We start from the raw sequence: 14,761 nt of genomic DNA on the forward strand, positions 1-14,761 counted from the left end.
TGACTGAATCCTTGAGCTGGCCTTTTAAAAGTAGTTTTCTTGATGCCACTTCCTGTTGCTCCGGGGCAGGGGCAGTACCTTTGGAGGTATGAGCTTACTCTGGTAAGTGGCTGTGAACTCTTACTTAGTGTCAAGTAGGGATACTCTAAGTTTTTCATTTGATTAGCAAAAAATAGACAAGGGGAGAGTTAATCCTATCTTCACAATTTCAAATTCATTCTTCCTTTGATTTCAAATCATAGATATAGTTCGGTATTTTTATAGTTAATGCAGGAAGGCAAGTTACGTCAAAAAGCTGACCTGAGTTCAAATCTCAGACTTACTAGCAGAGGGACCCTCAGTAAGACATGTAATATCTTCCTTTTTCAATTTCTCATCTATAAATTAGGGGATAATAATAATAGCACATGCCTTCCAGAGTTGCAAGAATAAAATGAGATAATATTTGTAAAGCACTTCACAAGCTTTAAAGTACCACAAAAAGCAAGTTTTTATTATTGTTGTGATTATTATCTGCCATTCACTGTGCAAAAAACTAGGGATACAAAGAAAAGCAAAACATAAAACAAACCAAAAATAATCAATTGTGAGCGTCTCACAATCTAACGGGGGGGAAAGGATTTTAGAAATGCCACTTACCTCTTTCTCAACTCTATCTGTACCCAGAAATGCTACAGTAATTTGTTGACTTATTATCAGTTCAGATTTTGTCTGTCACTTACTTAATGACTTGGGCAAAAACTTCTTCATGGTCCTTGTGGGGGGTTTCCTCATCTCATCAGTTAAGTGATCTGATTGAATTATATTTTCTCTCAAGTCCTTTTTTACCCACCCCCCAATTCCATAATTCTATGACAATGTACCATGTTTCAGTGCCAAAATGAGAATGATGAGTATAAGTGCTTGACGGGTTCAGAGGAAGGGGAAAATAAAACAGTATTGCATAGTCAGTGAAGAAGTGAGACAAGCTGAAACTCAAAAGATGGCTGGATTTAGAATAGGCAGAGAAGTGTATTTCAAATAGGGAAAATAACATCACTAAGGAACTAAACAAAAATGCTCATAATATGGTTAGAAAACCAGAGTCCTAGGATGTGTGGAGTGGATGTTTTGTGCTAAAGCATTGTGGGGGAATAAGGTTGAAAAGATTGTGGACATTGATGAGAAGAATGTACAAGGCTCAGAAAGTCCAGAAACCTTGCTCTGAATGCTTTTTTAAAAATGGAAACAAGGAAGGAACTATTTTCACATTTTCCTCATCTGTCTCTGTTATAAAAACAACTCATATAAAGTATAAAGTGCTTTCTGGACAACAGATTTACAAATTAGGTGGTTGCACTTGTCTACAGTGTCTAGCACAGTGTCTGGCACATTAGGTGCTTCCTAAATGTGTGTTAGTTGACTTATTGATGAATTAACGTTTGTTGAACTGGAATCCTGTTTGATGGATTTATGGTTGATTCCTAGAACTAGGTCTAGAGCTCTGTCCATGGTAACCGACTGCCCTTGGGCATGACTTTTGTCACGGACAATAAGTCACTGGATATTGAGAGCCCTTCTTCCTAGTGGGCAGCACAACTTTCTCTCTCCCTGAGCTTGTTCTACCAACTTTACCCCAAATATCTTTTCTCCCCATTTCTTCATTCCCGCATTAAGTAATTTGGAAACTATCTCCTGAACATTCTAGCCCACCAGGTCCCCGCCCGGCCCTTTTGGTCCCGCCCACTTTATACCTTTCTCCTCGGTCTTATCCTTTGCCCCGTCTCCCACTCTGTCCCGCCTCTTCTGATTCTCCACCTTCCCAGGGCTCCGCCCCTATCCGGCTTCTGGTCCTTCACTCCAGGCTGATGAAATCGATCAGCAATACGGGTTATCTAGGACACTGCCTGTTCTGTAGCATCTCTGGACCTTGCCTCTTCTTTCTTCTGGCCTCCCCTCCGAAATTCTTTGCCTCAGATATCTAGGTTTACTAATAGCGTAAGCCATTGCTCACAGGGTGCCTGGAGGAACAAAACGGAGCGGGAGGAACGAGAACGAATCAGGAGTTACTGGGAACGACCCCATTTCAAGGAGTTGGGTCTTTGTTCCTAGGACCTCCGAACCAATCCGGTGGAGTCTAGCGCGCAGGCGCAGCGTTTGAGAAGGAGCCATGCCTACTGTCAGTGTGAAGCGAGATTTGCTCTTCCGAGCCTTGGGCCGGACCTACAGTAAGTTCGGCCCTGAGGCCGGTCCACCCTGCGACATGAAGGGTAGTCATGTCATGGCAGCAGCCGGGGTGACCTCGCCAGGGGGAGGTTTCCTCAGCCTATACCCCCTGCCAAGGTGGGGGAGGAATGGTCAAAGTCTTGACCTGGAGGGGGTTGGGTGCGAGGGGAGAGCGCGGGGGTCACATTACTTTCCTTCCCTCCGCCCCCCTCCCTCATTTTCCCAAGGTTTCTTGGGAAGATCGAGTTGGGGTGTGGGGCAGTTTGGTCACTCAATGGATAGAGAGCCAGGCCTATAAACAAGAAATCCTGGATTCAAATTTAGTCTCAGACACTTCTTAGCTGTGTGACCCTGGGCAAGTCACTTAACCCCCATTGCCAAGCCCTTACTGCTCTTCTGCCATGGAACCAATACAAAGTATTGGTTTAACACAGAAGGCAAGGGTTAAAAAAAAAAAAGACAGTGCTCTGCAAGAATGTTCTTCCATGTGTGCATGTGTGTGTATTTTGAGAGAGGGAGGGATTTTCATCCACATTCCTATATTCTCCCCTCATTTTCTGATCATACATGCCCCTGACAAAATCTTCTTGAATGCCAGATGGGAACCTGCCGCAGATTGGGTTATATGTAGCTATAATTCTTTTGTGACTATGCATTTCCGTAATTCACTGCCATGTAGAATAATCTGGAGAATATACTCAAAGATCTTCATGGAGGTAATATTGGTTATAGCATTGTTAGGAATATATTGACATTTAAAAAGTTGACTTTTGTAATGGGCCAGTTTAGAATTCTAGTCTAATGATCCAGGACTGGGCTCATTATCTTTTTGTAGTTTTTTTTTTTAATCCATACTTAACATTTTGGAATCAATATTGTGTATGGATTCCAAGGCAAAAGAGCTATAAGGGCTAGGCAGTGGGGGTTAAGTGATTTGCTGAGGGTAACACAGCTAGAAAGTGTCTGGAATCACATTTGAACCCAGTACCTCTTGTCTTCTAAACTGTCTCCCTTCTATAGTTTTTGATGAACCCATTCTCTTGTAGGTTATAATTTATTTTGCATCTGCTTTGGGTTTTGTTGGCAGGAAGATGTAGTAGAAATAATCATGGATTTGGAATCAAGAGGGACTTAAGTTTCAGACCTAATCCTGACATTTCCTAGCTGTATGATCTTGTGAATTTCAGGTTTATTTTTAAACCTATACCTTCTGCCATAGAAACTAAATTAAGTATGGGTTCCCAGGCAGAAGAGTAGTAAGAGTTAGACAATTGGGATTAAGTGACTTGCCCAGGGTCATCCAGCTAGAAAGTGACTGAGGCTAGATTTGAACCCAGGACCTCCATCTCCAGGCCTGGCTCTCTATCCACTGAGACACCTTGCTGTTCTCCACCTCTTTTTTTGTTTTTGTTTTTGTTTCAAAGCTTAATGCAATCTGTCATCTGTAAACTGGAGTGTTTGGAGAGAGCCCCCTGGACATCCATTGTTGGTTGTTTTGTAGCTATTGCCAGACATCTTCCAAAACAAATGTTGAATATTTTTGTTTAATAAATATCCTCCTTTAGAATCACTTGCTTGAAACTCCTCTCTTGACTTCAGTACTCAGTGAATTATTGAACAATAGACTTGGAGTTGTTAAGATTTTAATAATGATTGCTATAATTATAGCATTTTAAGGTTCTCAGAGTACTTTAAAAATATTGTCCAGTTTATCCTCAGAACAACTCTCTGAGGAGGGGGCAGTGTCCTTTGATTGTCCCATTTTCCAGATGAGGAAACCGAATCAAATAGGTTGAGTAGCACTTGCTCAGGGTCCCAAAGCCTTTCTGACTCCAAGCCCAGTACCCTATTACTACCTACTGTTTGTGACAGATATCAGGTCTGAAAGTCTTTGCACTTACATTTTTTCCCCCTAGTAAATAGTTTCTTAAAGTCACTAAGCCTAGTCACATTTTCTGTTTTTGTCATAACTTATTTACTTTTTCACATCCTATAGAGGATATTAGTTTTCCTCATAGTTTTCTGTTTATGCTTATTGTGATACTATGGTGGGATGACTATACATGTTTCTTATTGATTCTGAACAAATGATAGATCAGCTCTCTTATTTTTCTGAGGAAAGCTTATAAAATTTCTCTTCAGTTAGCTGTTAATTTCTTTACATGTTGGTTTTTAGACAGAAAATACATAATTTAAAAATATTTTTATCAATATTTTATTTTTGCATTATTTTCATTTCAAATTATAACCTTTCTCCTCCACCTCCACAAAGTAGTGAGCCATCCTATGTAATGAGGAATTTAAAAAAAGAAAAAAACAATTCAACAAAATCAACCAGCATATAAGCTGTCCAACATGTATATTAAATATTCCACATGCTTCACTGAATTCCATATATGTATCATTTTTTCAATATAATAATATTCCATTCCATTCACGAAAATGTGTACTCTTTTGCCAGTCCTATACTTAGATCATTTCCAGGTGTGTTGGGCCTTTCAGGGCTTGTACAGCACTGGCATATCTTTGGAGAACCTAAGATCATCTCTGTAACATCTGCACATTGAATGAGGTATCAAGAGTAGGAAGGTAAAGAAAAACCAGGTCTTACTCATTCACTGAGGACTGAAGAGTCAATACTTAACCAGTCAATTCTGAACATTTCATAAGAGCATGCCTTCAGTATTCCAAGTGTTAGGGATGCAAGTATTAGAGGGAGAAAAGAAAATATTGATCTATGCCAGGCACTGTGCTAAGTGTTGGGAATACAGGAACAAACAAAAAAGGTCTTGCTATCAAAGAACTTAAATTTTAGTAGGAAGACTATATATAAAGCAGTGTTTGAGAGTGGAGGGCTAGGGATGAGGGGTTAGATATGTTGAAGAAACAGCAGGAAAGTGACATGGTAGCTTATGCCCTGGCAGGTGAGAGCTAGGAGGCTCAGAGATAGAGCTCCAGGTTCGGGAAGAAGATTTGCAAGAATCTTCCAGGAGCTCACATTTTAAGGAAATTAACAAATAAATATAGGATATGTGTAAAATGCAAAGCTATGTAGCCCAGTAAAAACTGGGGGCATCAGGAAAGGCCTCTTGAAGAGATGGCACTTACTTGACCTTGAAGAGTTCCAAGAGGGAGTAGAGACAAGGGAGCTCATTCTAAGCTTAAGGAATAGCTTCAGTGTGGATATGAGAGACAAGGGTGAGATTAGTCATTGGTGGGAGTGACATCTTTCCATTGAATATAAGTATGAAAGTCTGATCACAACACCAAAATCCAGGATATAAATAACATGCCAAAGAGCAAAGCAAAGAAAAATGTAGTTCAAGAAAGCTTGTTTGAGCATGATAGTTATTTTCTTAGGTTCAAGTCAATGAAAACATCCATTGATATTTTAGTTGGTTTTAATTTGGCTAAAATTGATCAACTATTTTTTTTCCCTTTTAGCTGATGAAGAGTTTGATGAACTGTGCTTTGAATTTGGTCTGGAGCTTGATGAAATTGTATGTATTAGAAATGGTTTTTATCTTCTACTTTTGTCTCTAATAAAATAATAAAACATTTACATTTTAGAGGGTTTAATGTACCTCATCTTTATCACCTTGTGTTTAGATTATAGATTTACCGTTTTGACCCATTCAGATGATATATGTGTTTTGGTCCCACTTTGCTATTATTTTTGTTAAGAGAATTTAAATCTTAATGCAATCCAGTAGTCTCCTTAGAAAATGATTGTAAAAGTTCTGGAGGTGTAATTTAAAAAAATTTTTTGCTATTTTTTGAAGGTATGACAACTATAATAATAAATAATAATAAGCCTGTAAAGTGGCATATCCATTATGTTAATGTTAGTATCAATATATTATTGGGGCTGGACTGGGAGATACTTGGATCACCTCCCACAAGACACTCTTTCTGACCTTGGGCAAGTCCCTTGATCTCAATGAGCTTCAGTTGCCTTCTCAATAAAATGGAAATAATACCCATAGAAATTATCTAATAGAGTTATGGGAATCAAATGAGAAAATAAAAGATAAATGTTCTGAAAAATTAAAGTATCATATAGATATTTTGCTTAAAGTTTAAAAATTATTACACAATTTCTTAATACTGAGATAGTCAAGTCAGAGTATTTATTGAATGTTTATTAAATGCCAGTTCTGGGCCAAGTGCTGGAGATATAGAGAAAGGCAAAGACCCAGTCCTTACCTTCAAGGAGTTTATACCCTAATAGGGGAGACACCATATAAACAATTAGGTATCGACAAGATAGCCAGAGAGTGAATGGCAGGCCTCCTGAGAGGGAATAGGATTGGGGAGAGACAGGCAAGGGCCTCTGGAGTAGTAGACTTGAACTCATTCTTGAAGCCAGGAAAACTAAGAGGCTGAAGGGAAGACCATCAGTTAGTGGGAACAGCCAGTGCACTGGTATGGGAGGGGAAATGGAACAACTTGTTTGAAGACCTGCAAGTAAGCCAGCATTACAGGAATGGGTTAGAAGACCAGAAGGTAGCAAGAGGCCAGGTTATGAAGAATTTTGAATGCCAAACAGAAGAGTTTTATTTTTGATCTTGGTGGTAAGAGGGTCACTGCCATTAATTTACTGAGCCTGTCTGCTCAGACCTGGACCATTGCATTGCAGCTTAGGAGAAGCTGAATCAGAGTAGGGAGAGACTTGAGGCCAAATGACTAGTTAGGCGGTTGTTGTGATGGATGTGGGCAGTGAGAGAAGCAGGACCCTCTGCCCTCAAGGCTAGTATTTTTCATCATTTAGCACTAGTTAAGCATAGATTACAAAACCTGTATTATTAGCCTAGCTAGGCATAAATGGTAAAATCTGTATTGCCAACCATTTAACATTTGTATATTATTAAGCATTTAAATTAATCTCACATTGTTCTTTTCTATATGTATGTCAGTCTTATACTGTTGCATATTATTATTAATTGTACTGTTCTGTTTGTATTTATGTCATGTATACTGGTCTTATAATGTGCTACACTCTCCTTATGTTTCATACTAAGGGAGATAGCAAGGCTTCTCCTCCTGCAGTTTTCTGTCTCTTCTTTAGGTCTGAAATGGTAAAATAATAGAAATAGAATGGGTTTAAGTGAACTTGGAAGTTGGTTTGCAGAGGCTAACATGAGGACATGCTAGGAACTCTGAAGAAAGGATTCTGGAATGTAGGAGAGGGAGGAGGGAGAGTTTTGAAGGTGCAATGATAATCTTCTCTCGCTTCCTGTCCTGAAGCCTGAGAGGAAGGAGCTGCTTCTCACTGTTGAGCCTGTCTAGCCAAGCCTGTTGGTGAGAGAAAGGAAACCTTTTAAATTCCTTTGGGAGTAACTTTTGTCACAGAAGAAACATTTAAGAAGATCTTTATACTATCAATCCTGACTAAGAAGAAGCGTTATCCAGAGTCCCTTGTTGTATGAGACCTGAGGTATTCACCTCAGACCTGGTCCAGTTGGGGTGAACTCAGTCCCCTTGAGTTCATCCTTATCCATCTTGGAAAAACTAATAACATCCATTTAAACTGACAAGGGAGGATTTTAATGCCAGGTAGCATAGGGAGGGTTTGGGAATATTTAGCCAGAAGCAGGAAATGTTAAGGAGCATCAAGATCATGAAGACTCCATCTCCTCTCTTCAGAGTTCCTAGCATGTGCTCATGCTAGCTTCTGCAAACCAACTTTCATTTTCACTTAAACCCATTTCTATTTCTATTATTTTACCATTTCAGGTCAGATAGATCTAATTTATTCCCCTGTCTTAAAAGAGCACTCAATGATGAATCTTTGGGAGTAGATGTTCTTTGCCCCATACTCCTGGCAAGTGACTGTGCTCCTTCAAGGGTGCAGCAGAAGTGACTGACCCTAGAGCTTTGTTGCTCTTCCACTTAAGCTGACTCCTAAGAGAGGACCCCAGGAAGTTAAGAGTTAAAGGAATCTTTCTTACCTCAGGACCAAAGAAAGCTGAAGCACAAGCAATTTCCTGTAAGGACCACCAAAATATGTTGTGGGAAAAACACTCCATCTAAGTGTATAGCAGTGCCTCACTGAGAGGAAGGAAAGCTCAAAACTCCATTCTTTCCAGATTTATGAAAGTGCTTATTTGAAGAGGTTCAGGGCAATGTGATAGCCCTTTTGGGGCTGGTGGAATAGTCCAAAGGGTGGATCAGGGTTTGCATATTTATTGATAATGTATCCCTGAGCTTTGGGGCAGTTCAGGCAGAAAACCCCAGGGGAGGAGAAGCCTCACTATCTCCCTGGAATGCCCTTATCTCCCTGTGAAATGCAGGGAGGTTTAAGACCAGCATAACTGCCATAAATAGAGAACAGAACAGTACAAATGATTAGTAATAATATGCAATTGTACAAGACTGACAGAGTGGAAGAGTGCCTGTTTATCTTAACTGATTAATAATATACGATTAAATGCTTAGCAATACAGATTTTGCCATTTATGCCTAGCTAGGCTAATAATGCGGGATTTGCAACCTATGTTTAATTGGTGCTAACTGGTGAAAAATTCAAGCCTTGGGAGCAAGGATCCCACTTCCATCATTGCCCACCTCTATTAGTTGCAGTAGTATGCTGGCTTCTTACAAAATCACCGAGAAAGGGATGATTTTTCATGATTTACCCATTCATTAAGCAAACATTTATTCAGGACCTACTATCTGGTAAGCCCTGGGATACAAAGACAAACATGAAACAGCCTTTGCTCTTTACATGAAGCAAAATTACTATCTGATGTTTTTGACAGTGTGCCTTGGATACAAAAGAATTAGCTATTAAACTTCATTTAGGACTTTTGTCAAATTTGAGTTCAAATGCCCATCTTTCCCAGAGTGCCCTTGATTTAAATCTTTTTCATTTGTATACCTCAAAATCCCACCTCTACTTGGGTAATGTTTAAAACATCCTTTTATTAATTACTTGAGTAACTGTATTTTACTCTTTATTTATTTTTATTTTTCTCTTTTCTTAGCATATCAGGCTGATTCTTCTCTGTCATGATTATAATAAACTTTGGAGAGTAGAAGCCATGAGTTGTGCATTGAAAAGTCCCAGGCACAACATAGTTTTGGCTTTTTTGTGTCCAATTAGTATCGATTAGTAACACTGCTTGAAGGAAAAGCAACAAATGACACTCAATCTCATATTTCATCTAATTGGGAAATGTTTAACAAATTTATAGTACAGTACAGCACAACGTAGATAATGTTAATTTGTGGTTTTCATAGTCAGTATACAGTTATAGGAAATCTGATACTTACTGGCCTAAAGTATCTGTTTTGCTGCCCTAGAATTGCCTCAAATAACTTGCCCAGGGTCACACAGCTAGCATGTGTCTGAGACGGAACAAGGTCTTCCTGGCTCTAAGGCCAGGTCTTTGTCTATGCCATGCTACTGCTTTATTATATGATCATAGAATCTAAATTCTTAATTTGTTACTAAGATATGGGGAATAAAAATCAGTATTTGGTAAGTCTCTGGAAATTTTGTGTAGAAGTCATTATGTAGGTACAGAGCATTGTATATTTTTTCTTAATTCTGTTCCTCAAACAGGATGTTTCATGAATGGACACCCAAGATTTCCACCTAATTGAAAGTTAACAGTTTTTGTCAAAACTTTTAGTTGCTTTTGATAAGTTTTTCTTAAATATAGCACATGCTTCGTTGCCTCAACAAACATGATAATTGAATGTTTTCTATTGATTTAGGCCTATTGATATGAACCTCTTCTGATTTTTCTCTAATGCAGCATTGCTCTGAGCTGTGGAAATGGAGAGCTTTTTACCCCTACCCTGAAGGTTTCCTGACTGCTTTCGGTATTCTTCTAGTCAGTGTTTTTCTCTCTCTTGCCTCAGGACTGTGGTTGTTGTAGAATGCTCCTTCCCTTCCTTTCACTGATTCTGTTTCTATCTACAAGCTCATTTTAAAAATCCCAGCTATATCTTTAGTCTGCCATTTCCCACTTTTCTTTTTATTTCTTCCATTTCTGGTTCCTTGATGATTCTTACCTTGGTGCCAGACTGTATTGGTTTTTACAGTCATTGTCAATCAGTGAAAATATTTTGATCTAACCAGATCAAACCGATGATTTTAATCATGCCTCATGTAATTTTTGCAGTAATAGCAATTTGTGGCTATTTTTATCACCATTCATCTTTGGAGACTTTTTCAGGTATTTCTGGATTTGTATCTATTCTGGTTAATTGAGTTGCTGGATGCCCCAATATCTCTCAGGTCTTCATTCTTCTAGTCCCACTACCACTCTCCCAAAGCAAAACCTCATAGATACCAATCTAAATTATAATAATTCCTAACAGATCTTCCCATTTCTACTTTGTCCATCTTCTATTACATCCTTGATATTTCTGCCAGACTTATATTTTTGATGCATACTTTTAGTTATTGCCCTCATTGTGAAACACCTTCATTGGTTCTTTTTTATCTGATATGTAAATTTTTAATTCCTTTCCTTGACATTCAAACTCCTCTATAGCCTGGCTACTACTTTACAATTCCAGTCTCATTTCATATTACTATCCTCTATATACATGAAATTCCAACAGAATTGGATCCTTCACTGCCCAATGAACTTGCCTTCTGCTTTTTTTCTGCCCCATATCTGTTTTCTATACCTGGAATTCCTTGCTTCTTCTTCTATATCTGTTGAATTCCTCACCATCCTTTAAAGTCCAATTCAACACTACCTACCCCATAAAGCCTCCTTGATTCACTCAGTGTTATTTATAGTCTCCCATAATACCTGAAATGGCATTTTGTTCATGCCAATGTAATTTTTTAATTTATTATAATTTTCTCTGTAGGTATCTAGTATAGTCTACTATAGTGCAGACGCCAAGAGGCAAAGATAACATTTTTTACCTTTAGTTTAGGTTCCTGCAGTTCCTACCAAAACATCTGTACACAACATGTTTGTGGAACTTAATTTGTTGATTTGGATAAGGGAGTGTGTATATGTTGATTTAGCTGGGAATAATGTTTAACATTAGTACCATGAAATGTTTGCTGTTTTATTAAACAGAGATGGACATAAGTCCTTTTCTGTGGGACTTAACATAGTACTTTATAAAGAATTTTAGATTTATTCAGCCCCATTGTGATGAATGCAGTTTTTGTGTTGTATGCTTTTAGACTTCTGAAAAGGAGATTATAAGTAAAGAACAAGGAGATGAAAAGGCAGAGGGAGCCTCTGATGTCATTCTCTACAAAATCGATGTCCCTGCTAACAGATATGATCTTCTTTGTCTGGAAGGATTGGTTCGAGGGCTTCAGGTTTTTAAAGAGAGGTAATGCAACTAAATGTCCTAAAATGTTCTGCCAACCTTGTTGGTAGATGCTGTGTTTCTTTGTCATTATTAGTTATTGTTTTTATGCTCTAGGAAAATCATGTGGAGATATTAAAATTTTAGTCTTTTTGTATATTCAGAAGCTCCTGTTCATTAGATAAAAATACATTCTCTCTTTGATAAAGGCTGGTCTGGTTGTAAGCTTTTGAAAATTTGCCCTACTGATGCCATGTTTTAAATATCATTTAAAATTATTATGATGAATGAAAATATAGTTTAAGACCATAATTTTGCCTGGAAAGATACATGCAATTTACATGAAATAATCCAAATGAAACATTCATTTCCAAGGAAAATATATTTATGTTTAATACATGGGGTAGAGTACTATTTCTTGTAAAAACTTGTATACTCCTTGCACATTTTTCATACTTTGTAAATATATCTTTTTCATTCCTGATGTTCTCTCAGACTCTATCTTGGGCCCTTGATCTCATCAGATCCCATGGATTAAATTATTATCTTTATGTAGTTAATGGCCATAGCTATATATTCAATCCTAATCTCTCTCCTGAGCCAGAGTTTCCCATTGCCAGGGGCCTATGGGGGCTGAGTAAATGTTTTAGAGTTTAAATGAATTGTTGGATATCTCCAATTGTATTCTCTATCACCATCTCAAGCCTACCACATCTAAAATGGAGTTCATCTCTTTTCCTGTAAGCCTGCTTTGCTTCCAAACTGCTTGTTCTGTTGTGGGTATCAACATATTCTTTACTATTTCCAATCAGTTGGCAAGTCTTACTGAGATTTTTCCCCTCTGTCTTGACTCTTTCCCCTTCTCTACTCTCATGGCTCTTGTATGGACTATTACAGTAGCTACTTAGTTGAACCTCCTGATTGCAATCTCTCTCCTTTCCAATCCTTTCTCCATCCAAATGCCAAATTAATATTGACATTTATAATAATGTATTTATAACATCATGATATAAATATTACATCAATATTATGAACATTATATTATAATTTATACAGTTACTTAAACTATAAAATATTATTGAATTATTAAAAATACTATATTAAATAATATATTTAATTAATATTAAATAAATGTTTTACTATATTATAAAGAATAGTTATTTATAATAATAATAAGTCAAAGGATAATTTGACTACTTCTGACGCCATTTAAAATAAAACAGAACAAAACAAAAAAAAAACTTCTTTAGTTCTCTATTGTCTCTGGGATAAAATATAAACTTCTCAATCTGTCATTGAAAGCTTTCCCCAAACTGGTTCCCACCTATAGGATTTATCTCACATTACTTCCTTTTACCTGTTCTATTCTGCCCAAACCAGCCTTCTCTTCCCTGAAATCAGCTTTGCATTTCTTGGCCCCATGCCTTTGCAAGGGTGGTATAAGAACACAAGATTATAAAGGGAGGTAAATTCTCCTGCCAACGATGCCAAATGTAAGGGGCAAATCTGTTCTGCACTGATTATGCTAACTTGGGATATATAGGGTGTTCAGGGGAGACTAGGACCTCTGGCTGAGGGCTTACCAAGCCCTTTTTAGGACTCCCCTGCTACCCAGCTCTCACCCATGGCTCCAAGAAGCTGAAACATGCCCATTGACTATACCTTCCTAAACTGCCCTTGTCTGGCATGTGTTAACCAATAGACCTCAGACCTATTGGTAAGTCTGGGGGATGTCTCCTTTAGGCATGTGAGGATTTTCCCCTACAAAAGGGACAAATGAAACAGTTTGTTTCAGCAGCCATGAAGGTGGCTGAAGCAGGTGCTATGGAGCATGTAGAGCTTAGTTAGACTTTGAAAAAGCCTGTCATCCATGGCATCTTTGGCCATCACCTGTCCCCTTGACTTATCTTGCCACTAGACTTTGCTGATTCTGGGTGAAAGAGTGAGGCTGATGACTGCCTCATTTAATCCAACTTATGCTTACATCAAAAGACAGTCCCAGTGATGGCATTTTGTCTCTCTTCAAGTATGAAGGGTGAAAAACAACAACTATTTGTACTGTAGGGTGGCCTACTCTCTGTGAGAATACTGTGATAACAAAGAAAGAGGGGCCCATGCTAGCTTGGCTAGGAGTAGATTTTATTAGGATTAATTAGAGTAATTGGGGGAGTTTACACAAAAGGCCAGCCCTTGTCAGCAGGCAGACAAAGTAGCATGGCAGATGCCCACATCCACCCCAGGCCTGGTCAAATATTAAAAAGAAGGCAGAGTGTCAGGGATGGCTCACAGTTGTCCACAAGTTTTCCTATGGCATCGTTGGAGCTTCTTTTGCTCCTTACATCTTCTCAAGGTAGTTTATATTCCCTATGGAGTAGTAGGTCACATTCCCAATCTGGCTGTGGTCTCTTGCATCTTAGAAGCTTTAGCTTCTTTCTAGCCTCAGCTCAGGTACCACCTCCTAACCAAAGCCTTTCTTGATCTGTCCAGTTGATAGTGTTTTCTCTCCCATCAGATAATTTTATATTTAGCTATCTATATGCACGGACTGGTAAACTATAAGGCCTGAAAAAATAAGGGTCTTTTATCCCTAGTTTATTCTCACATTATTTCAGTAAGACATACCTTTGGGCAGATGTTATCAGACTCAGTTCATAGGTGACTATCTTTTTAGCATTTGGAGAAATTAAGACACAGAGAAATGAAGTGATTTGAGAGTCTCATAGTTTTCCCAAGAACAATGCCACACTAGAATTTAAAACTGCTCCCCATTTATTGTCCTTTCATTGTAGCCAGTGACCTGATAAAAAATGCAAAAATTTTTGCCTATAGCCTAGCTTAGTAATAAAATCATTAGTTTTTAGTTGCACAGTTCTAATTTTTAAGGTCAGATTTTTCCTCCATTCATTTTTGGTTCTCCTTTTTCATTTCTTCTTGCATTGCTTTCATTTCTCTTTCCTACTTTTCCTCTGTGTCTCTTAATTGGTTTTTGAAGTCTTTTTTGAGCTCTTCCAGAATCTGTGTCCAATCCATATTTTTATTTTGGACTTTGCATGTGTTTGCTTTGCTTTCACTGTCTCCTTCTATGCCTGTACCTTGCTCTTTGTGTCCATAAAAATTCTTTAGAGTTAGGTGGGGTTTTTTGGTTGTTTGCTCATTTTGCCTACCTTTTTATAGGTAAGCTCTGTTTTCTGGGAGGTCTAGGGTATCCTCTTCCAATAAAATATGATGAGTGGGGGCTGAGAGCTCTGAGAGTCACCTCACT

At 38.2% G+C, this 14,761-nt stretch overlaps 1 protein-coding gene across 1 annotated transcript in view; it reads left to right on the forward strand.

The window, feature by feature from the left end:
* The first annotated feature begins 1,800 nt into the window (after nt 1-1,800).
* FARSB (phenylalanyl-tRNA synthetase subunit beta) overlaps nt 1,801-14,761 on the forward strand; it is an 88,678-nt gene continuing 75,717 nt past the window's right edge. The window contains exons 1-3 of the mRNA XM_001365711.5: nt 1,801-2,207; nt 5,650-5,705; nt 11,369-11,523. Coding sequence (XP_001365748.1) covers nt 2,150-2,207; nt 5,650-5,705; nt 11,369-11,523 — 269 coding nt within the window. The 5' untranslated portion in view covers nt 1,801-2,149. The remainder of the gene's footprint in view (nt 2,208-5,649; nt 5,706-11,368; nt 11,524-14,761) is intronic.

The sequence above is a fragment of the Monodelphis domestica genome, chromosome 8, assembly GCF_027887165.1.
Source record: "Monodelphis domestica isolate mMonDom1 chromosome 8, mMonDom1.pri, whole genome shotgun sequence".
NCBI classification, from domain to species: Eukaryota; Metazoa; Chordata; class Mammalia; order Didelphimorphia; family Didelphidae; genus Monodelphis; species Monodelphis domestica.